Source organism: Mus pahari, chromosome 14 (assembly GCF_900095145.1).
Source record: "Mus pahari chromosome 14, PAHARI_EIJ_v1.1, whole genome shotgun sequence".
Taxonomy (NCBI): Eukaryota; Metazoa; Chordata; class Mammalia; order Rodentia; family Muridae; genus Mus; species Mus pahari.
This window is the reverse complement of record NC_034603.1, coordinates 54,740,498-54,763,725: the sequence shown is the minus strand read 5'-3', so window position 1 is coordinate 54,763,725 and position 23,228 is coordinate 54,740,498. Positions and strand designations below refer to the sequence as shown.

Below are 23,228 nucleotides of genomic sequence, written 5' to 3'. Positions count from 1 at the left end.
AAAAAAAAAAAAAAAAGTATAGTTCTACGGCGGATAGATTCTATAGAAAAGAATTAAGTACTGGTCATGCTACAACATGGAATAAAGCTGGAAACAAGCTAAGTGAGAGGTAAGCTTATGCCTCCCCCTCACTGTTGCGAAATGCTAACAGTGACATGCCTGTGGGACTAGGGAGTACGCTAATAGATGGCATGAACTTGTGGGGGCAGGACTAGGGGATGGAGAATGTGGTCTCTTCCTCAGGGGATAAAAATGATCCAAAAGTAGGGTAATATAAACAGTGAAAATTAACATTTCAAAGCAGGGGCTGGTGGCATGGCTCAGTGAAAGTTCTTCCCCTGCAGGCCATATGGCTTACATACAATCTGCAGAATCCAGTGAGAACTGACTCCTAACCTGAGTTAGGAATTGTCCTCTGACCTCATGTGGGCCAAGGAATGTCCACCCTTGTGTACACCACACACATAATAGTAATAAATATTTTTTTTAAAAAAAATTATTGGGCTGGTGAAATGGCTCAGCGGCTAAGAGCACTGACTGCTCTTCCAAAGATCCTGAGTTCAAATCCCAGCAACACATGGTGGCTCACAACCACCCATAATGAGATCTGATGCCCATTTCTGGCACGTCTGAAGACAGCTACAGTGTACTTATGTATAATAATAAATAAATCTTTTAAAAAAATTATCATGGGAACAGCTATAGGACTGTGGGTGACAATACTAAAGTCTACTGAATTGTATACATCACTGGGTTGGTTTGTTCAAAGTTCAGGCTGGTCTTAAACTTGCAAAACCAAAGTTTTGGGGATTCTGGTTTTTAGCTTTTCTTTCTTGACAGAGTTTTACTAGCTAAATACTTATAGCAATGCTCCTATCTCTGGCTCCCAAGTACTGGCATTATGGGTGAACACTATCATGTCCAGCCTACAATTTTTTTAATGTATGGAATTTTTTCTTCTTTTAAAGATTTATTTTTTTCTTTTATGTATATGAGTACACTGTAGCTGTACAGATGGTTGTGAGCCACCATGTAGTTGCTGGGATTTGAACTCAGGACCTCTGGAAGAGCAGTCAGTGCTCTTAACCACTAAGCCATCTCTCCAGCCCATATGGAATTTTTAAAATTCAAATATGCTATTTCCTGTCTACTGTCAAGTATACTGTCAACAGACAATGCATGAAGATTGTTTCCTCTTTCCCATGAACATGCATACTTAAAAGGCATGAGTTTATGGTATATAAACAGAACTCTGATGCAGTGGGCTTGAACCTGTGATTCCAGCTACTTAGGAGCTGAAGCACGGGGATCTCAGTTAAGGCCAGAAATGGAGACCAGCCTAAGGAACAGTGAGACTCTTTCTCAAAATTAAAGTTAGTAATTTCTGAATAATGTGACGTTAATACTGTTGTACTTGGCTTTCTATTGCAGTAATAAGATACTGGCAAAAACAATCTCTGGGAGGAACAGGTTTACACAGCTTACTCAGCCCAATCACAAGGAAATCAGGGCAGGAACTCAACCAGGAACCTGGAGGCAAGAACAGAAGCAAAGGCTGTGGAGGAGTGCTGCTGACTGGCTTGCTTCTCATCACTTGTTCAGCCTGCTTCCTCATACAACCCAGGACCACCTGTCCAAGGATGGCCCAGCCCACTGGGCCCAGCCCACCTATCAATCATTTTTTTAAAAATGCTCACACAGACTTGCCTACAGGTGAGTCTAATATAAAGGCAATGCAATCTTGTCAATTGAAGTTCTCCCTCAAATGACCCTGGACTGTGTCAAGCTGAAAGAAAAAACAATTACATAACTTTATGAAAAAATTACTATACATATCAATACTATAATTAAGCAAACCTAACAGCATATCTTCTTTGCCAAAGAATAGCATGACTACTAAGCCTTCTCCCCTCAATCTAAGAACCACTATTCTAAGAGTAGAAATATTCAGTCTTCCCACTTCAGAGGCTTCTTCCTGGGTTGTACCTTTGAATTCATCATCTGTTTTTAAAAATTAGCACCTATTTTATTATCAGTATAATCAATCACTTCAGTATACCATGAGCAATCTTCCACCAAAACAAGATATTGTGACTCTACAAACATAGTGCGTAAAAGCTTGGCACTTAGTAAGTAATTATTAGAATATATTACAATTAGAATGTTTCCATAAAATACTGTACAACATAGCTAAGCATAGCGGTGCACACCTTTAATGCCCAGCACTTGGAAGGCAGAGGCAGGCAGCTATCTATGAGGTTGAAGCCGGCTAGTCTAAATAGTGAGTTCCAGGACACCCAGGACTGCATAGTGAGTGAGATCCTGTCTTGGAAAGAAAATAGCTGGGCAGTGGTGGCGCATGCCTTTAATCCCAGCACTTGGGAGGCAGAGGAAAGTGGATTTCTAAGTTCGAGGCCAGCCTGGTCTACGGAGTGAATTCCAGGATAGCCAGAGCTACACGGAGAAACCCTGTCTCAAAAAACCAAAAAAAAAAAAAAACAAACAAACAAAATGATTTACTTATTCCCAATTACCTCTCCTGCTGAATGTGGGTGATTAGTCTTGACTTCATATTCCAGTCTATACTGAAGGTAATCCAAATCAGAATCAGCTTTCTGGAACTAAAAAAACCAGTATACATGTATTATTTAGTAAACAGAAATATATTAGTGAACATAATTATTCATTCTTTTCATGTTTGAATATTATACTAATATGTAATAAAACATTCATCCTACATTTGTAGATATAAAGAAAGTATGTATCAGCACTTGGGAGGCAGACAAGGGATCTCTTTACATTTGAGGCATCTTGGTCTATAGAGCAAGTTCCAGAACAGCCAAGGCTACAAAAAGAAACCCTGTCTCCAAAACCAGAAGTATATATACAAGCCAGGAAGTGCTGGCTCACCCCTTTGATTCCAGCATGCAGGAGGCAGAGTTCGAGAACTCTCTGAGTTTGAGGCCAAGAGTTCCAGGACAGCCAGGGCTACAGGGAAAAACCCTGACTCCTGGGTGAAAAAAATATGAACAAAACCAAACAAGCTTATAAAGCAAACAATATCTGTAATACTCTATCAAAACCTTAAAACTATGGCTGGCTGTGCTGGATGGCAACATGAATCAGCAGGTAACGTTGCCTGCAGTCACACCTGATGACCAGAGTCCAAGCCCAAGATCCACATGGCGAAAGGAAAAGACTTAAGCTTTCTTTGGTGGTTCTGTGACAGGGTTTAATGTAAACCAGGTAGACTAGGGCTGGCTACAGCAGAAAATGAGTTTGAAATCCTAATCCTCCAGTTTACCCCTCTGGAGTGGCTTGAATTAGAGGCCTATGCACCTCCATTATCAGGCAGTGCTAGAATCCAGTCCCAAGGCCTCTTGTATGCCTCACCAAGCTACATCCATCTGAGAACCTTGGTGAACTTTACACCTCTACATGTGCCAGGGCATGTACACCACCACACACGTGCATTAGCTGTTTTATATAGGGCTGTGTTAAATCTTGTTAAGCTTTCATTTGGGGGCTGGAGAGAGAATTCAGTGGTTAAGAGAGCTCTTAGATAATAATGCAGAGCATCTAGGTTTGTTCCATTCTTAGCATCCACATGACTTCTCAAAACCAACTGTAACTGAGTTTCAGAAGATCCAATACCCTCTTCTGGCTTCCATAAGCTCCTGTCTGTACACATGCAAAAGACAGACTCAAGTAAGCACACACATACATACACATAAAAATATTAAATACTTTACCAAAAAAATTCTTTTAATGTTTGTTTGTGTGTCTATGTTTGCCTTGCCATGTGTGTAAAGAAACCCACAGAGGCCACAAGAGAGTGTATGATTGATCCTCTCAAGTTGGAATCGCAAACAACTGTAAGCTGCGCAACCTGGATGCTGAGCTGAGACGCAAACTCCAGTCCTCTGGAAAAACAAGAAGCTCCTTGACCCCAGAGTCATCACTCCAGACCCCAAACCACAAATCTCCAAGAAGAAAAAGATTAGTGACATTAGATTGAGAAAAAAAAAAAAAATGTGCGCATGTGTCTGTCGTTTATGTGAATGCATGCATGTACATATACTATGTACCATGCATGGACAGGAAGACTTTAAGACACTAAAAAAGATACATCAGTTGCAAATAAACACATAAAAAATATTCAATCTCACTAAGAGAACTATGGAAAAGATTTGATCGAACTGTTTACCTTTTGTGTGTGGGCGTGATTTTTCAAGCCATGTGTTCCTGAAACTCACTCTGCAGACTACGTCTCAAACTCAGAGATTCACCCCCCACCACACCCCCCAAGTGATGGGATTAAAGCCTATGCCATCACCCAGTTGATTTTAGCTACTTTTCCTAATAGTCCCATTTCTCAGTATTTACACAAAAGAAATAGAAATTATGTCCACATAAAGACACTCAATGCTTCCAACAAATTTATTCATAACAGGCAAAGCCTGGAAACCCAAGAAACAACTTGTCAGACTTTATACAATGGAATATACTCAGCAATAAAAATGAATCAATTATCAACACATGCAACAAAGAAAAGATGGCAAAAGCAGTTACAGTAAGTACAAAAATGCAAATATAAAAGAACAAATACTGTGCTAGCCCATTCAGATTTCAGAAAACCAATTTGAAAGGAGACTGCAGACAGACACAGGGACTTTTGAAATGAAATGTAATGAAAATGTTTTATTATCTTAGTAGTGGAGAGTTACATTATATATACTTTAGCCAAAATTCATCAGTGTACACTTACATTTTTAGTTTTACTTATATAAAATGTACATTAAACTTATTACCAAAAAGTGATGATTTCTGTATGGACAAAAGGATATGCTGTGTGACACAATGTGACATACTCCAGCTTCCATGACAAGATTTTTTTAATTCTATCTTTATTTTCTTTTGAGGAGGAAGTTGCAAGGGCAGAAAGCCGACACTAAGGGATGGAAAGATGAGTGGAATTGGAGTGTTGGGGTGCATGATGTGAAATTCACAGCCAATAAAAGGGTTTTTTTTAAAATAATGATTTATATTTTATAATTACAATAATCAAGCCTTTCTTTCTTTCTTTTTTTTTTTTTTTTTGTTTTGTTTTTTGTTTTTCGAGACAGGGTTTCTCTGTGTATCCCTAGCTGTCCTGGAACTCACTCTGTAGACCAGGCTGGCCTCAAACTCAGAAATCCACCAGCCTCTGCCTCCCAAGTGCTGGGATCAAAGGCATGCGGCACCATGCCTGGCTAATCAAGTCTTTCTAAGTTTTAAGGATTTTATTATTCTGTGTATGTATCAGTGTGTGTGTTTGTATTTGTGTGCCTGCAGAGACCAGAAGACAGCACTGAACCGCCTGGAACTAGAGTTACAAGTGGCTGAGAGTGGCTACTAGATGTGGGTGCCGGGAAGGGAACTCAGATCCTCTGTAGTGTATTAACTGCTGGGCCATCTCTCTAGTCCCCTCCCTAAGTGTTAAATGTAAGCATTTCTTATATAATACTGAAATGGACACTAAGATGTAAACCATTACCATAGTAAAAGAACACGAGAGACTACCACTTACCAACTCATATAATATAATAAGACCTAAGAGTTCCCAGAACCTATTCAAGTCTGTTACAAAAAGCAAATTACAAAGTACTATTCAGCTAGACAGGCCATTACTTCACAGCATACAGTAATGAATTTTCAATGCAATACAGAAATGATAACTGTTAAGATATTTTTTCAAAGGATGACTTTCTCAAAAATATACATAGTTACAAAATTATACAGTTTTCCACACTGAAAGTTATAGAAAACTTTTTCACATACACTGAAGATGTAAGACAAGAACCAGGAAAGGTGTGCAACCTGCTTGCGGATGCTTTGACAATACTATTGCACTGCTAGCTGTAAAGTACAGTAGTGCAATAAAGTCAGAGCAGCCGTTAGCAGTAGTGAGCAGGAAAGGAATGCAAGGTTCAGCGTGCAAAGACCTTAAAGCTGGATAGCCATTTTGGTCAGAAGACATCCAAAACCTAAAAACATTTATACCAAAGTTTATTTTTAGAAGGGCAAAGGATCAAAGTAATAATTGGTTTTTGATGGCTAACCTGAAATTAGCAGCATTCAGACATAAACATGCACAGATGTAAAGGAATTTTGTAAAATGTCCTGAGCCTTTAGTAGCTAACATGGGCATTATAAATACTTTATGATTGATATTAACAAAATCAGCTATAATTACTACTAAGGCAAATATGTGAAAAACAGTTTTCTGCTGAAATGTAATGTTGGTTAACTCCTTTTCCAAAGTGACTGGGTTACCTAACATAGAAAACAAGTCCTTTGAATAATTCAAAGAACAAATGAAAAGTTTTCAGTGGTTAACAGTATTTGTTCTTGCAAAGGTCCTGGGTTCGAGTTCTAGCACACACTTGGGGGCTCAAAATCATCCACAAGAGTTCCACAGGATTCAATGCCCTCTTCTAACTTCCGCAGGCACCAAGCACAAATGTGGTGCAGAGACAAACATGCTGGCAAAACACTCATATTCATAAAATAAATCTCAAAAGAAAAAGAGAAATTATTCTCTCAAACCTATATACCCAATTGATCTCTATAGAATTTACACACGCACATGCACACACACACAAACAAACACACGTCAGCAGCACTTAAATCTTGTACTTTGGGGCTGGAGAGCTATCTCAGAGGTCAATGACTACTCTTCCACAGGTCCTAAGTTCTATTTCCAGCAACCACATGGTGGCTCACAACCGTCTGTAATGGGATCTGATGCCCTCTTCTGGTGTGTTTGAAGACAGACAGTATATTCACATACATAAATAAATCTTAGCCAGGCATGGTGGCACACGCCTTTAATCCCAGCACTTGGGAGGCAGAGGCAGGCAAATCTCTGAGTTCAAGGCCAGCCTGATTTACAGAGTGAGTTCCAGGATAGCCAGGCTGCACGAAGAAACCCTGCCCCGAAAAACCAATCAATCAATCTTAAAAAACAAACAAACAAAAACATGTTTTTTGTTTTGTGTTTTTTTTTTTAAACCCAAGAGTTTATTGAGGGACACTATAGCATGGGAAGAGATTATCAGAGAACAAGTATATTCTGAACAGGATGTTAGCCCAACCTAACCTTTCACTCTTAAAATATCCTATGTAGTGAAGAAAGGCATATGCATTCCCTTCAAACTTAGAACTATCAAAAAAACAATGAGAGGAATAAGATGTTTCTTTAAAAGTCAGAAGTAAACCAAGAAACAGAATCCAAGTATCCTATTACACTGCCTTTGTGAACAATCCCAAGTGGGCTCACAAAAGGAGGCCAGGAGACAAACCACCCAATCAGTAAGTGAAGGGACACGTTAGGGAGCAAAGGTTCCCCACAATGAATGAGCTTCTTTCACCATTAGTAATGCTGACTGATGAAAAAACACATTCCCATTATTTTCATTGGCCTTCCTTTAAATCGTCCAGTTCAGCAACTCAGGCAGATCAAACCTACTAAAAAAATGAGATACTTATCCTCAAATCCTGGGCTACAAAACCCAAATTTGGGAATATTTAACTGTGCTAACCAACCATTGGGTTTTAAAGACAAATGTTAAAAGGCAAATTTAATTTTCTGAATTATATGTTAACACAGGAAAAATATCAAATAATTTATTAAGATTAGACTTTTTACAGAGTGAAGATAACTACTGCCTTTGCAAAGTTAAATAGTATGCACTCCTATTTATATATGCAAATCTTTTAAGTACTGTAAGACCTACTAATAAAAGATTGCACAAGAAATCATTTATCTTTGGCTTACAAAGTAACTTTCTCAACAGATAGTTTTTTTAAAAAAAAGAACATGGTAATGTGATGATAAAATGTCTTTTGTTGTCTAGTCAATAAAAAGCAGTTAATATTGAAAATAATGATTAAAAATGTTTTTCAAGCCCTTGATTATGAAAACAAGTTCAGTAACTTGGAAATTGTAAATGCTACTACCATCAATGTACTTCGGGAAATGTTACAAAGGGAAAAGCTATTTTCCTTTGATCCCCTGAAAAAAGAAATTTTAAAGCCAGACCATAAGTTCAACAACCTCATAACTTCCTAAAACTTACCTTTTGCAGGATGTTTAACTTGTATTCTCTTTAAGATAATTTGCTCAATGTTTTTAAAAAGTTTGAGAATTGATTGCAATGGAAGGGTTAGACAAAGCTCAGAAATTGATCCACCAATTACAAAGAGCAACCCGTTAAAAAACAGAATTAGCCTCTAACAAGTAAAAATATCTCCACCTATTCCAGTGGAATTCATACTGAGAGAGGAACAAGAGAATTTACATGCAGGTTGTTTGATAGATTCTAACCACAATATTAAACATTTTGTGCGTATTTTAATATGGTAATCACACACACACACACACATACACGAAAAATTCTTAAGTCAAATATTCATTTTTTCAAGATTTGGAAAGAATCAGAAAATTCTCCTCCTCTTCCACCCGCCCCCATCCCCACACTCCCTCCACAAAGAAAGTTTTAAAGTATAATGTTAAACGAGACTGGAAATCTTTCCAATAAAATGTGTTTGAAACACCTGAATTAATTAACGCAAAAGAAAAGAAACTGAGGCCTCACACCTTCTGGGGTGGGAATGGGGAAGGCGGGGTGGTACTCGCTATCTTCCAGGGTCACCCCAAAGTTCCAAAGCAGAAGTTACAAACTCAAGATTTTCCTTCGAGAGAGAGTAGCTCAGACACAACGGATACCTACGCAGAGGGAAAAAGGAAAGATTGCAGATGGAGTGTTCTACTTTTCATTAATCTTGGGTTTTTTTGTTTTTTGTTTGTTTGTTTGTTTGTTTGTTTTAAGGGGGTGGCGGTCCGATGATCAATCTGGAAGAAAAGTGATCATGCAAAAGAAGTCTGAAGACAGAAAAAGAAAACTAAGAAAAAAGGCGCGGCGATCAGTGGGCAGTGCAAGGATGGGAGGGCGGGAATAAAGAACACTGATGGAGAACTACAAGGCCACTCGGCTGGACGACCAGTGCACGCCAGCCTCGCCCGCAGCCGCCGAGATCCTTCGTCCAGGGTTCTCCTTGCACAGAGGAAAGGAAGTGGGCATCTGGGAAGTAGAAAGCCGGGCCTGGCGCAACGCCGCTCGAGCCCCGGGAAGGAGCTCCAGGCTCGGTCCCCGCGGCGGCTCCTCTCCCACGCCACCTCCAACCGCGGCCAAGTTTCCCGTGCAAGTCTAGCATCCTTTTTCAGACTGTCCCAGCTCGCCTGCGGGTAGGTGCACGGTGGACCTGAATTTCTCCGCGCCCCTTGTCTTCCGCCCCACCTAATCCTCCATCCTCCATCCCCCTTTTCGGGAGACGTAAACGACCTCTCTCCTCCTCCGAGCTTTTAAAGACCGTTCCAGTCGCGCTTGGGCAAGGAAGATAGAAATACATGAGGCGGTATCCGTGCCGGGCGCAGCTCCTGGAGCCGATGGAGGAGAAAACCAGGACCAGGGAATTACAAAGGCCCCACACCCTCAACATCTCCCGCCATTTCCCTCCCGAGTTCCCCGGATGTAACCCCTTCCCCCGCGGCGGTTACGAGACCAAGGCGGCGGTAGCTCCCATAGGTGCAGAAGGAAGGAACTCAATTCGGGTTCCAGCCTCCACAACCCAGCTTCAGGAGACTCCAAAATGCGCTTCACCTTCTAGGCCATCGGTGGAGAACATTAATTACCCAGCAGGTTTCCTTCACTCTCCACTCACCATCAGTTCCAGCTTATCGACCTCCGCCTCCATATTGAATAGTTGACATTCCTCAGACCGCAGAGGCGCTTAAGCTGCAAGCCGTGCTAGCACTGAGGGCCTCTATTGGACAGCTGTCACTCAACGTCTTGCGCTCATTGGCTAGTACGGTCCATCGACGCCCGCCCATTGGCGCCTGGGTAACGCCCCTCCTCATGAAACGCACTTTCCTGTTGGTCAAAGACACAAAACGCCGCAGGAGGATTGGCTGCTGAATATGTGAATTTTTTCATTGGCTGTCTTATGTTCCCTACTTTCAAGTTCATACTTGGAAAAGAGTTTGTGATTGGTGCACTCGGACGCAGCAGCAGCCAATGACATAAGAGCTTCCACTGCGGGCCTGGGCGACGTGACACACCTTCTTTTCTCTCTGGCTTCCCCGCCCCTTCTCGCCCGCCTTCCCTTATTCATACAAGAAGCGCCTCAGATCCGATTGGCCAGGATGTGATGCTCTCTCGGCCAATCGTAGTCCAAGCTGTGCTTTGATCCTTTCAAGACAACGAACCCTGTAGAGACCACGTCTACGATTGGTCGCTCCTCCGCAAAGATTTAATTTTTGAAATTTTCTTTATGGTGTGGAAGAGGCTTAGGCCCGAACTTCGTGTAATCCTCAGGCTCTTAGACTAGTAAGTGCAACGACTTTTTTTTTCTCTTTGTTACCTGGTCCCGTCTTCCGTTACTCGGACTGTTGATGATTGGGTTCTTATGGAGGTGTGGTCTTGAGCTGGACAAGGAAGGGAGATGGAGCAGAAAAGGAAATATTTCTGGTAGGAGAAGAACTCTTCTGTCAGCATCTGAGACACATTTTTATTTAACACTGCAATACATATTTTTGAAGGGATTGCCTTTTGCTCAGTCTTTACGTAACTTTTGCTTCTCAAAGGGGGCCCAGCGACTGGCGGTAACTAGCTTCTCTGGACGATAGGGGAAAATGCAAATTATAGGAATCTACCCAAATTTCCTATCACAATATTTATTTAACTAGATGCACTCCCCCGCCACTCTTCAGCGCATTTAAGTTTATGGAGAAGTATTTTATGTCAGGTAGTTTTACAATGATGCAAAGTTACTTCTGACATCTACTTTAAAAGTATACCCTTTTTACTGTATGTCTACTAGTGTGCTGGGTAAGACTAAGGACCTGTGGTCACTCTGACAAAGACACAGGAAAGAACCGGGTGGGGTTGGGAGGAGCAATGCTTCACAACGTAAAACAAAATTGACTATAGGACAATGGCAGAGATCATGCTACAGCATTCAAGGCAAACCAACTGAACTGATGATGGAAATTAAATTGACTAGAGGTGGATGTAAAACATGTGTTTTAGAATGCTGATGATGAAGTAACATCTGTCATTTACGCTGCTGCTACAGAAGTGCCCCCGGCCAAAGACCTTTCCATATAACTGATGGAGTTCTTTTTTTTTTTTTTTTTTAAGATTTATCTATTTATTATATGTAAGTACACTGTAGCTGTCCTCAGACACTCCAGAGAGGGCATCAGATCTCATTACGGATGGTCGTGAGCCACCATGTGGTTGCTGGGATTTGAACTCTGGACCTTTGGAAGAGCAGTCGGGTGCTCTTACCCACTGAGCCATCTCACCAGCCCACTGATGGAGTTCTTAAAGAACCAGCAGTGTCAACTCATGATGAAGACTAATTATTGTTCTGAGACAGGAGCTTGTGTATCAACAACTAACCTAGACTTTTTTAATTTTTTTTTCAGATATATATTTAAATATAAAACAAATACTTTAAGTACTATTAAGTGTTTCAAAATACCTGTCTTTTTGTTTTGTTTTTCGAGACAAGGTTTCTCTGTATAGCCCTAGATGTCCTGGAACTCTGTAGACCGGGCTGGCCTCGAACTCAGAAATCTGCCTGCCTCTGCCTTCCAAGTGCTGGGATTAAAGGTGTGTGCCACCACGCCTGGCTTTGTAATACCAGTCTTAGAACAAGTGTTTCATCTTGGGTAATTGTATAAAGGCTGTTAAAGTACTATAGTCTATTAGAAAAAGTCATGGTCTCTGAAGACTTACAGGTCTGCATTATACTGCATTGTATTATATTAGGCAGATAGCTAGTCTAAACCTCAGCTTAGTTTTGTATAACACTAGGACTAAAGTCTTCCTTATCGGGGATTAAAACCTTTGAGGAGATTGAACATTAGCCGGGGAAAAGTAGGATGCCCACTTGAGGGGGCATTTAATAAATGGTCTTTCCCCACTGTGACATCTGCTCATTATATGTTGCTGAATCACAAACCTACCTTTTAATATAATCCACTACAGCCATTTTCTCTACTATAAGGAAATCGAAGGGCTAAGTGCTGTAGTAACTTGGTAAACTGTTTTCTAGCATGCAGAAAGCCTTGGCTTGTCTCTGCAGCCCTTCATAAACCCAATGTGATATTGCCATCTTATAATGCAGTCAGTCAAGTAGAGGCAGGAGTCATTCTTAGCTAGATAGGAAGTTTGAAGAACACCCGGGGATGCATAGGATCTTGTCTTGAAATTACTTTTAACAAAGGAAGGAGGGTCAGCTCAGTAATAGAGCACTTGCCTCTGGGAGTGCAAAGCCCTGGGTTTGGTCTCCAGCTGGGAAGAGGGACTTGCAGGGAATAAAGAGAAATTAATTTGGCTTCATGAATAAAACCACAAAAGCAAGGTAAGGGGCTAATGTGAAGCCAAAGGGAAAGATTCTGCAGAGACATTGTCATCTGAGCTTACATCTTCTTCCATTTGAAGTGGTTTCTAGAATCCTGGTTACTTTCTCTCTGGCTTTTGGTTTTATTTTGATTTATGAGACAGGGTCTCATGTACCCAGTCTGGGCTTAAACTCATTAGGTAACTGAAGCTATCCTTAAGTCTGGGTTTCTCTGTGTATCCCTGGCTGTGCTGGAACTCATTCTGTAGACCAGGCTGGCCTCGAACTCAGAAATCCGCCTGTCTCTGCCTCCCAAGTGCCGGGATTAAAGGCGTGCGCCACCACGCCCATCTTATCCTTAAGTCTTGTTCTACTTGTCTCCACCTTCCGAGTAGTGAGTACAGGTGTACCTCGGATTTTAGATGTCTTGGATACAGGATCACTTTTGTATCTTAAGATGTTCTTCAATCCACAGTAGTCCTTCTGTTTCAAACCCCAGTCCCCAATGCTGGGATTACAGGTCTCTACCACCATGTCCAGAACTACAATTTAAATCCTAACCAAGGATGGAGAAAAAAACCTTAAAATAAACATAAAACAACCAAGATGATATATTCAGGGATATATAAAATTTCTATATCATAAATCATTGAACTATATACTGAAGTTTTATACATTTTCTATATGTATACATTGTTATCTAAGAAAACATGCATTTCAGGTACTAAAGAAATGGCTCTGTAGTTAGGAGCACTGGCTGCTCTTCTAGTGGACTTGGGTTCAATTCCCAGCACCCACATGGCAGCTCACAACCATCTGTAGCTCCAGTTTCAGTGGATACGAAGCCCTCTTCTTGCCTCCTCAGACATGCAAATGGTGCAAAGACACACACAAGCAGGCAAGGCACCCATCTACATAAAATACGTTTGTTTTTTTATCAACTTCAAATTTTTCTCTACAGAAACCATGCCCAAGTTCAAACAGCGAAGAAGAAAGCTAAAAGCCAAAGCCAAACGAATGTTTAAGAAGAAAGAAGCCTCTGGGATCTCGCCTAAGTTATTGACACCTTCCCCTCCCCTCCCCACACCAGAAAGGTAAGGTGTGATGAAGAAGACAGGAATGATTAGATCTCACCCCTGTCAGCCAGGGGTGAGATATACAACATGCAGTCCAATTTGAATTTCTTCCCCCCACATGAATCGTTTTTATTTTACGTATGTCCCATGTGAAGTTTGAACTGTGTTTACACTAAAAGTATTGGTGGGCATGGTAGTTCCTCTCTCTAACCCCACCTCTCTGGAGGTTGAGGCAGGAGAATTGCTGAGAGTTCAAGATTTTCTTGGGCTACATCATGAGTTCCAGGCCCACCTGGGCTATAAAGTAAAACAAAGTAGAGCAGGGCACAGTGGCCCAAGTCTTCAGTGACATCACTCAGGAGGCAATGCAGGCAAATCTCTTGGAGTGGTAGGCCAGCTGAGGGATGTATAGGGCAATGCCAAAGGAAATCCTGTCTCTAAACTCAAAAAGCAAAGTAGAGCCAACAAGAAGGCTCAGCAAGTGAACATCCTTTGACCCCCGCCCCCACACACACAGTATTTAAGCTGGACATGGTGGTATATACCATTAATTCTATAGGTCGACATTCTATAGATTAACAGGATGATCAAGAACTTAAGGTTATCATCAACTTAGATAGCTAAGTCAAAGCCTACATGAACTATGTGAAGCTGACTCAAAAATAAGTAAGTTAAATTTTTAACCAGATATCCTGAATTTTACATAGCACAAGAGTTCTAACGAGGACTGCAGAGATGGCTCAGTGGTTCACAGGCTGCTCTTGCCTAAAATACTTTGAATTCCCAGTACCCATACAGGGCAGCTCATAATTGCCTGTAACTCCAGTCTAGGGGATCTGATACCTTCTTCTGGGCTCCTCAAGTATCCTCAGACATACATACATACACACACACACACACACACACACACACACACACACACAAACTTTTCTTTAAAAATGTGTTCCGGGGCTGGTGAGATGGCTCAGTGGCTAAGAGCACCTGACTGCTTTTCCAAAGGTCCGGAGTTCAAATCCCAGCAACCATATGGTGGCTCATAACCATCCGTAACAAGATCTGACACCCTCTTCTGGAGTGTCTGAAGACAGCTACAGTGTGCTTACAAATAATAAATAAATAAATAAATAAATAAATAAATAAATAAATAAATAAATAATGTGTTCCAATGAAATAAAAATCAGAAAGAGTTCTATTCAAACCCGAAGTACCTACTTCCCTTTTTGAGTTGAATTTTGCTGAATAATTATAGCAACTACCTGATGAGAGTGAGGCACAGAGCTTGATAAAGGCTTGGTTCTGTTAAGGTTGCTCATCTATTTAGAAACTCAGAAGTTGAATGTATCATAGGAAGGAAGGCTGAGCCCCAGGAATTGTAGGGTGCTGGTGTTCCTACTAACATGCTTTGTGCTCCTAGTGTTATAACTCCCTCTCCACTTTCTTTAGTTCTCGAGGATAGCTTCTTATTTGTTGGTTCCCTTTGAGTCTTTCTATCTCCAGTCCTAGCCACCCTGGAACTGTCTGTAGCCCAAACTGGTCTTGAGCTTTTAGAAATCATCCTGCTTTAAACCCTCCCGTTTCTCCTCTGGGTGCTTGGTATGTATGTACCACCTTATTCAGCTTACTTTATTTTTTTGGTATGCCAGGGATTAAACTCAGGGTTATCACACGTGAAGGACAAAAAATTAAAACTAGCCAGGCGTGGTGGCACACGCCTTTAATCCCAGCACTCAGGAGGCAGAGGCAAGCGGATTTCTGAGTTCGAGGCCAACCTTGTCTACAAAGTGAGTTCCAGGACAGCCAAGGCTACACAGAGAAACCCTGTCTCAAAAAAACAAGAAAAAAAAAATTAAACTAAAGTCGGGCTTTGTAGCCCACATCTATAATCCTATATCATGTTTAACTAAATCACCATAGGATACATGAGACCTTGTCTCAAAAAGTAAAACTAGAGCCGGGCGGTGGTGGTGCATGCCTTTAATCCCAGCACTCAGGAAGCAGAAGTGGGTGGATCTCTGTGAATTCAAGGCCAGCCTGGTCTGTAAAGTGAGATTCGGGATAGCCAGGGCTCAAGTTAGCTAGCTCACAACCTCATACAACTCTGGCTGCAGAAGATCTTCCCTGGCCTCTGCAGGCACTCACACACAGCACACACTCACACAGACGCAGCACACAGACACATATTTTTTTTAATCCAATAGTAAATAAGTAAGTAAGTAAATAAATAAATAAATAAATAAGCTATGTTTAGCACACACATGTGATCCCAGCATTCTGGAATCACAGGGAAGAGGATTGGTGTAAGTTCAAGGCAACCCTGGTCCACACAGTCAGTTCCAGGACAGTCAGAACAACATAGTGAGACCCTGTCCCAAAAAAAGGAAAAAAAAGAAAAAAGAAAAAAGAAAAAAGAAAAAAAAAAGAAAAAGCAAAGCAAGGAAGTCAGTCAGTCAGTCAGTCAGAGCCTGGTCCTGAGTCACACTATAATCAAGCTATTTGTATAGGAGATAAAACTCACTGCAAGAATGTATGCTTAGGGGCTGGTGAGATGGCTCAGTGGGTAAGAGCACCCGACTGCTCTTCCAAAGGTCTGGAGTTCAAATCCCAGCAACCACATGGTGGCTCACAACCATCTGCAATGTGATCTGATGCCCTCTTCTGGAGTGCCTGAAGACAGCTACAGTGTACTTAAAAAAAAAAAAAGAAGCTGTCACTCTGACATGGGGTTTGGGGATAGTATATTTTGGCTTTTTGGGGGGACAGAGTCTCACTCTGTAGCCTTTGTCGGCCTAGAACACGCAGAGATCCACCTGATTTTATAATGTGACTTGAAAGCAGGGATGTCCTTTCGTTTTTGAGACAGGGTCTTACTATATTGTTCTGACTGGCCTGGAAGTCACTATGTAAAACAAGCTTGCCTTGAACTTATATCCATCCTCCTGCCTCTGCTTTCTGAGTGTACACTACCATGCCCAGCCAAGACCTAAGATTGTTTTTATTTGTTTTGTTTGATGTTTCTTCCACAGAGTGGTTACTTCTTCAACAGATATTCCCCAAAGCAGAAACTGGCTAAGACCATCTTGGAACTTCAGATTTCCTAACATCAAAGATGCAATAAATCTTTGGACAAATAGAGCATGGTGCATCTACAGTTGCTGTCAGACCTGTGTAGCCCAGGTATAGGGTTCATAAACCTGTTCTCAGCAATACAGTTTTTGTTTTTGTTCTGCCAAACTTAGTATTTGTGTTCTTTTATGGTTCCTGGGCTTGATATCCTCCCAAGGCTCAGCTTGGATAAGATTAATTTGTGCGATTACACCTGTCTTTGCTTGTGTAAGACATATGTGACACCACTTGCTTTATCATGCTGCTCACTGGACTCTGGCTTGTTTATTCATGAATTCCAGGGTTTAGAAGTATTGAAAGATGCCCTCTTCCCATCCCGAGTCTACCACAGAGAACTTCACAGTCTAAAACAACAACTGTGTGTTTTGAAAAGTGAATTGTGCAAGCTCCAAGAAAACCTGAAGGTTGGTATCACCAAACACGTCCAGAGATTTCATCTGAAAAGGCAGTCCGAAGATACGCGGGTATGAATTTGGGTCTTACCTCACTTATCAGGCAAAAAGAGTTCCTTGCAAAAGGAAAAGACAAGACTACAGCGGGGGCACTGGAGGGATGGCTGCCCAGCTAAGAGTGTGTACTGCTCTTGCAGAGGGTCAGGCTTGGTTCCTAACACCTATAATGGGAGTCTTACACATGCCTGTAACTCCTGCTTCAAGGGCTCCAACCTCTATGGCCTCCACAGGAATCCGTACTCATGAGTGCACATATACACACATCCACGTAATTAAAATTTAAATCTATTTTAAAATGCACATTAGGAAAAAGTAATGGTCTTGGCCACATAAACAAAATAAAAGTATTAAAAGGAATTACAAATAAAATAAAATGAATAGAAGTATAAAAGGAAATTCAGTGGGCAACGCTAAACTTAATCAGATTGACAAAACAACCAAAAACCCTAAAAGGTTTGGGAAATAGATGCTTTCTTACATTATTGAAAAGAGCATAAGCTAATGAAGCCTTTATGTGCTATGGTGAGGAAATGACCTTGTAGTTGGTGAGAACCCAGGCTTACTTCACAGCACCAATGTCAGATGTCTCCTTACTGCCTGTAACCCTAGTACCAGGGAATCAGACCCCCTCTTCTGACCTCTGCAGGCACCTACACCCACACAGTGCACATTCAAACAGACAGGCACACATACGTGTATATAACATAAAATGAATAACTCGTTGAAACATTTTTTTGTTTATTTTCAGCAGGAAGTAGCTAGGGATGGGCTCAGTTGGTAGAGTACTCGGTCAGCACACAGGAGGCCCTGGAACTACATAAGCAGCCATGATGGTACACACCATAAGCATAGCACATAGCAGGCGAAGGCTGAAGGATGGAAAGGGAAGACCATCCTCAGCAACATAAGGAGGTTGAGGCTAGCCTGGGAGACATGAGATCCTGTCTCACAAAAAATATGTTTAGGCCTGGAGAGATGGCTCTGCAGTTAAGAGCATTGACTGCTCGTCCAGAGGTCCTGAGTTCAATTTCCACCAACCACATGGTGGCTCACAACCATCTATAATGGGACATGATGCCCTCTTCTGGTGTGTCTGAAGACAGTGACAGTGTATTCATATGTATAAAATAAATCAATAATTCTTAAAAAAATATGTTTTTAACTGGGCATATAATTTAATGGTAAAACATTTGCCTGCCATGTAGACTCTAAGTTCAATCTCCAATGTGAGGGAAGGGAGAGTTGCAAATAATAAATACTGAAGAGGGATGAGTGTGCAGATGTGTGCAAATGTAACATTCATGAGCCTAGGAGTGTAGCTCAGTGGTAGTCTGCCTAAAATGTCAGATGTTCAATTCTCAGCACAGCAATGAGCAGCAAAAGAAGCTAGGATGTCAAGAATCCCCTGCACCCAGTACCAACAGTTTTCATTATGTGAGGGAGGGCATGCCAGAGGCATAAGGATTGCCCAGCCTAGATTACAGAGTGAGTTCTGAGCCACGGTGAGCTAGAGAATGAGATGCTGTCTCAAAAAAAAAAAAAGTATATGCCATTAAATAAATTAGGGGCATAAAAAGAGATGTTGTTAGAATTCTATAGGATAAAAAAATAAAAAGAAATAAAAAAAAAAAAAAAAAAAAAAAAAAGAATTCTATAGGATACATCATGTATAGTTAAAACATGTAATGTGATTTTTTTTCGGTTGGGCACAGTGATATGTGCCTCTAGTTCCCAGCCACTAGGGAAGCTGAAGCGAGAGAATCACTTGACCCTAGGTGTTCAAGGCCAGCCTGGATCCTCGTCTCAAAATAGCTAATTATCTAACTAGATAATTAACTCAATGGTAGTATTCTTATTAGATATATATGCATATATATATTATATGTGTATATATATACACATATATATAATATATACATATATATGTGCCATATATGTGTATATATTATATATATGTATTTTATATATATATATATATATATATATATATATATATATGAGTGTGTGTGTGTATGTGTGCCATATAATGATAGTTATCCCTTAAAAAAAAAAGATTTATTTATTATTATGCATACACTGTAGCTGTCTTCAAATGTGCCAGAAGAGGACATTTTTTTGTTTTGTTTTGTTTTTTTCATCAAATCTCATTATGGGTGGTTGTGAGCCACCATGTGGCTGCTGGGATTTGAACTCAGGACCTTCAGAAGAGCAGACAGTGCTCTTACCCGCTGAGCCATCTCACCAACCCCTGATAGTTATCCTTATATATAAGAACACACATAGTATTCAATGCATAATATATATAATACATAATTACATATATACTAAATAATGTATATGCATAATATTTAATACCTAATTAATACACAATTGTATAATATTTATATATACATGTAAATTATTACACACATATATATTTCTATTTCCTTATGTGTAAAGACCATCTTAGAGCAGCGCCCTAGTCTATTAGTACAGCATATATTCTAAAATTCACAAGGCCCTGAGAGTGCTCCTCATAACTGGACACAAGAAAAACACAAAACAGAGTCTGGGTGTGGTTGGGGTGGGTAGATGACCAGAAGAGGGTATGGAATCTCTTGGAACAGAGTTAGACAGCTGTGAGCTGCCCTATTCGCTCTGAGATCCAAACCCAGTCCTCTGCAAGAACTGCAAGCTTATAACTGTGGAACCGTCTCTGTAGCCAATAAACATTAGAACTGTTGACGTAAGTTTGGTATTGTCAGGAGTAGTCTATACCCCTGTAATCCTAACACCAGCAAGGCTGAGGAAATACTTTGCCTTTAGTTTAAGGCCAGCCTGAGCTACAGTATGAAACACTGTCTGAAAAAAGAAAAAACAAAACAAACAAACAAACAAAAAATCAAATTTATCCATCACCCAATTAATCTATTGTCCATTTGTCAAATATGGTATCTTCCAGAGCATCTCAGAAAACTCATCTTGTTCAAGCTGTTGTCACAAGTGTTGCCCGAGTGATAAACTTACAACTGTTCCTGCCAGTGCTCCAACAACGCATGGGAAATCCCAAACCGTGCTTCCTCCCACACAGCCACAACCAGCCAGTCCTCCTCCTCCTCCTCCTCCCCCTCCTCCCCCTCCTCCCCCTCTCCCTCCACCTCCACCACCCTTAGCACCTTTGCTGCTCAGAAAATCTGGTGCCTCTAAAGCACTTCAGGTAAGAAATAATTAGAGCTGGGCGTGGTGGTACACGCCTTTAATCCCAGCACACGGGAGGCAGAGGCAGGCGGATTTCTGAGTTCGAGGCCAGCCTGGTCTACAAAGTGAGTTCCAGGACAGCCAGGGCTATACAGAGAAACCCTGTCTTGAAAAACCAAAAAAAAAAAAGTAGAAGTAGGAGAATCAAGAATTCAAGGTCATCCTTGGTTTTATGGTGAGTTTATGTCTATGTTTTGTATTTAACCTAGTCTGAGAACAAAAATACAAAGAAAAAAGAAAAGAAAGTTCTGGTGTGTGGAGGGGCTGAAAAAATGGCTCAGCAGTTAAGAGCACTTGCTAGGGTTTGGTTCCTAGCACCAATTTTGTAGGGCACAACTATCTATAATGCCAGTTCCAGGGGATCTGACATCCTCTTGTAGTCTCCAAGGGTACCAGACATAGATGTAGTACACATACATGCAGTCCAAACATTCATATATACTAAAAAAAGAAACACTTTTTTAATTTTAAAATTATTTTGTCTTCTGTGAATGGATGTTTTGTCTGATATGTGTCTGATGTATGTATGTACATGCTTGGTCAATGAAAAGGTCAGAAGAAGGTGCTGGATCCCCTGGAATTGGTGTGAGTCATGGGTACTGGAAACAGAACTCAGGTCTTCTGCAAGTGCTCCTAACCTCTGAGCCATATCTCCACTCCAAATAAGAACATTTTAAGGTACTCTGGCACCACCCCGCACACCCACATCCATCCACACCGTCATTCTTGCCTGCTCAAACAGAATGTGATTAATCCCTAAGGTTATATAAGAATTAACTTTAGAGGCTGGAGAGATAGCTCTGTGGTTAAGAGCACTGACTGTTCTTCAAGATGTCCTGAGTTCAATTCCCAGCAACCGCATGGTGGCTTACAACCATCTGTAATGGGATCTGACATCCTCTTCTGGTGTGTCTAAAGACAGCTACAGTGTACTCACATACATAAGATTAATAAGTCTTTAAAAAAAAAAAAAGAATTAAGAATTTAGATGGGTATGGTGGTGCATTCCTATAATCGCAGCACTTGGAAGTGGGGGCAAGAGGATGGCTATGAGTTTGAGGCCAGTTTAAGCTACACATGGAGTACTAGGACAGGCAGGACTACTTAGCAATACCCTGTCCCAAAAATTATGGTAAAGGAGAAAGAAAAAATAAAATAAATAAATAATAATAGCAAGTCAACTTTCCAATCTTGAGTCTTTACAAAGTAGACTTGGATTTTACTAGATGTCCTGATCCCAATTTCATGTATTTTAAGGTTGAACCATTAAAGAAAGATGGACCCATGCATATAACAGTTAAAGATCTACTCACTGTGAAATTAAAAAAGACACAGAGTATTGACGAAAGAAAGAAGGTAAGATGTCAGTGAGCCTACATAGGCCTGCTTCCTTTTGGGGTGTTTTGCATATATATCATATTTGTGTGTTTTTGAAGGCATGGGTGGAGGTCAGAGGTTAATTTAGGGCATCTTACTCTATTGCTTTCTACCTTACATACTTTACTTACTTACTTACTTTTATACAGGGTATAGCCCTGGCTATTCTAGAACTCACTCTGTAGACCAGCCTGGCCTTGAACTCACAGAAATCCACCTGCCTCTGCCTCCCTTATGCTGGGATTAAAGGCCTGCACCACCACTGCCCGGCTTCACACCTGTAATCTTAGCACTTAGACTGAGGCAGGAGGATTTCTTTGAATTCAAGGCCACATCATAGTAAGTTTCAGGCCAGCCTGATCTAACCAGTGGCATCTGAGAGGGATGGGGGAGGGGAGAGAGAGCCTTTGAACCTTAGAAATAAAAATCGAGTAGAATCATAGAAAACTAACACTCTGGCTATGGAAATATTTGCTGTTTTGGTGTGTTTACATTAGAATGGTATTTTAACATGTATCTTTGATGTCTTATTTTGTAATTAAAGCTTGTACCGTCACCACCAGAGGAGCGTACCCCACTAGTGACTGTCTCTGATCTGCAGCGTGTCACTCTGAAGCCCAACGCCAGGGTGCCAGCAGCTCGAATTAAAAATGTCTTAATGTAAGTAAGGAATTACACATTGTTGTTCTCTACTGCTACTTAAAATGTGATTTTTTAAAAATTAAATGTAATTTATTGTTGTGTGTGTATGATGGGGGAGGGAAAAATGTACACAAGCCACTGCCCTTGTATGGAGGTCAGAAGACAGCTTTGTGGGGGTGGTTCTCTCTTTTCACCGCCACATGGATTCTGAGGGGCCAAACATTGGCATCAGGCTCACGCAGCAAGGGTCCTTATCCGCTGAAACATCTCACCAGCCGGCCCTTTTTTGGCTTTTTTTAAAAAAAAAATTTATTTATTTTATATGTGTGAGTACACTGTGACTCTCTTCAGACACACCAGAATAGGGCACCAGATGGTTGTAAATCATCATGTGGTTGCTGGAATTTGAGCTCAGGACCTCTAGAAGAGTGGTCAGTGCTCTTAACCACTGAACCATCTCTCTACCTTTCTTGGCCCATTTTAAACTTTTTTTTCTTTTCTTTTTTTTTTTTTCCCATGGTTTCTCTATGTAACCCTGGCTGTCCTGGAACTCACTCTGTAAACCAGGCTGGCTTGAACTCATAAATCCGCCTGCCTCTGCCTCCCAAGTGCTGGGATTAAAGGCGTGCACCACCACTGCCTGGCTACTTTTTGTTTTTAAATTTCATCCATTTGCCTCCTGACTCCTTTATGCTAGTTTGTGCACCTGTAGACTATCTTTCCTTTCCTGCCTGATGGACTGTATCTGTTCTTTTTTTTTTTTTTCTTTCACTTTTTTCTTTCTTTTCTTTTTTAAGTTTATTTATTTATTATATCTAAGTACACTGTAGCTGTCTTCAGACACCCTAGAAGAGGGCATAAGATCTCA

The 23,228-nt window shown here is 40.9% G+C and overlaps 2 protein-coding genes across 2 annotated transcripts in view; one reads left to right on the top strand and one right to left on the bottom strand.

Moving 5' to 3' along the window:
* The window catches only part of Ska2 (spindle and kinetochore associated complex subunit 2), a 19,409-nt gene extending 9,560 nt beyond the window's left edge, over positions 1 to 9,849 (bottom strand). The window contains exons 1-2 of the mRNA XM_021213798.2: positions 9,766 to 9,849; positions 2,535 to 2,621 (exon numbers count right to left, since the gene is read on the bottom strand). Coding sequence (XP_021069457.1) covers positions 2,535 to 2,621; positions 9,766 to 9,798 — 120 coding nt within the window. The 5' untranslated portion in view covers positions 9,799 to 9,849. The remainder of the gene's footprint in view (positions 1 to 2,534; positions 2,622 to 9,765) is intronic.
* Positions 9,850 to 10,339: 490 nt separating this feature from the next.
* The window catches only part of Prr11 (proline rich 11), an 18,320-nt gene continuing 5,431 nt past the window's right edge, over positions 10,340 to 23,228 (top strand). Inside the window, exons 1-7 of the mRNA XM_021213786.2 lie at positions 10,340 to 10,430; positions 13,415 to 13,547; positions 16,553 to 16,703; positions 16,934 to 17,056; positions 20,046 to 20,300; positions 21,599 to 21,697; positions 22,263 to 22,378. Of these exons, the coding sequence (XP_021069445.1) occupies positions 13,420 to 13,547; positions 16,553 to 16,703; positions 16,934 to 17,056; positions 20,046 to 20,300; positions 21,599 to 21,697; positions 22,263 to 22,378 (872 nt within the window). The 5' untranslated portion in view covers positions 10,340 to 10,430; positions 13,415 to 13,419. The remainder of the gene's footprint in view (positions 10,431 to 13,414; positions 13,548 to 16,552; positions 16,704 to 16,933; positions 17,057 to 20,045; positions 20,301 to 21,598; positions 21,698 to 22,262; positions 22,379 to 23,228) is intronic.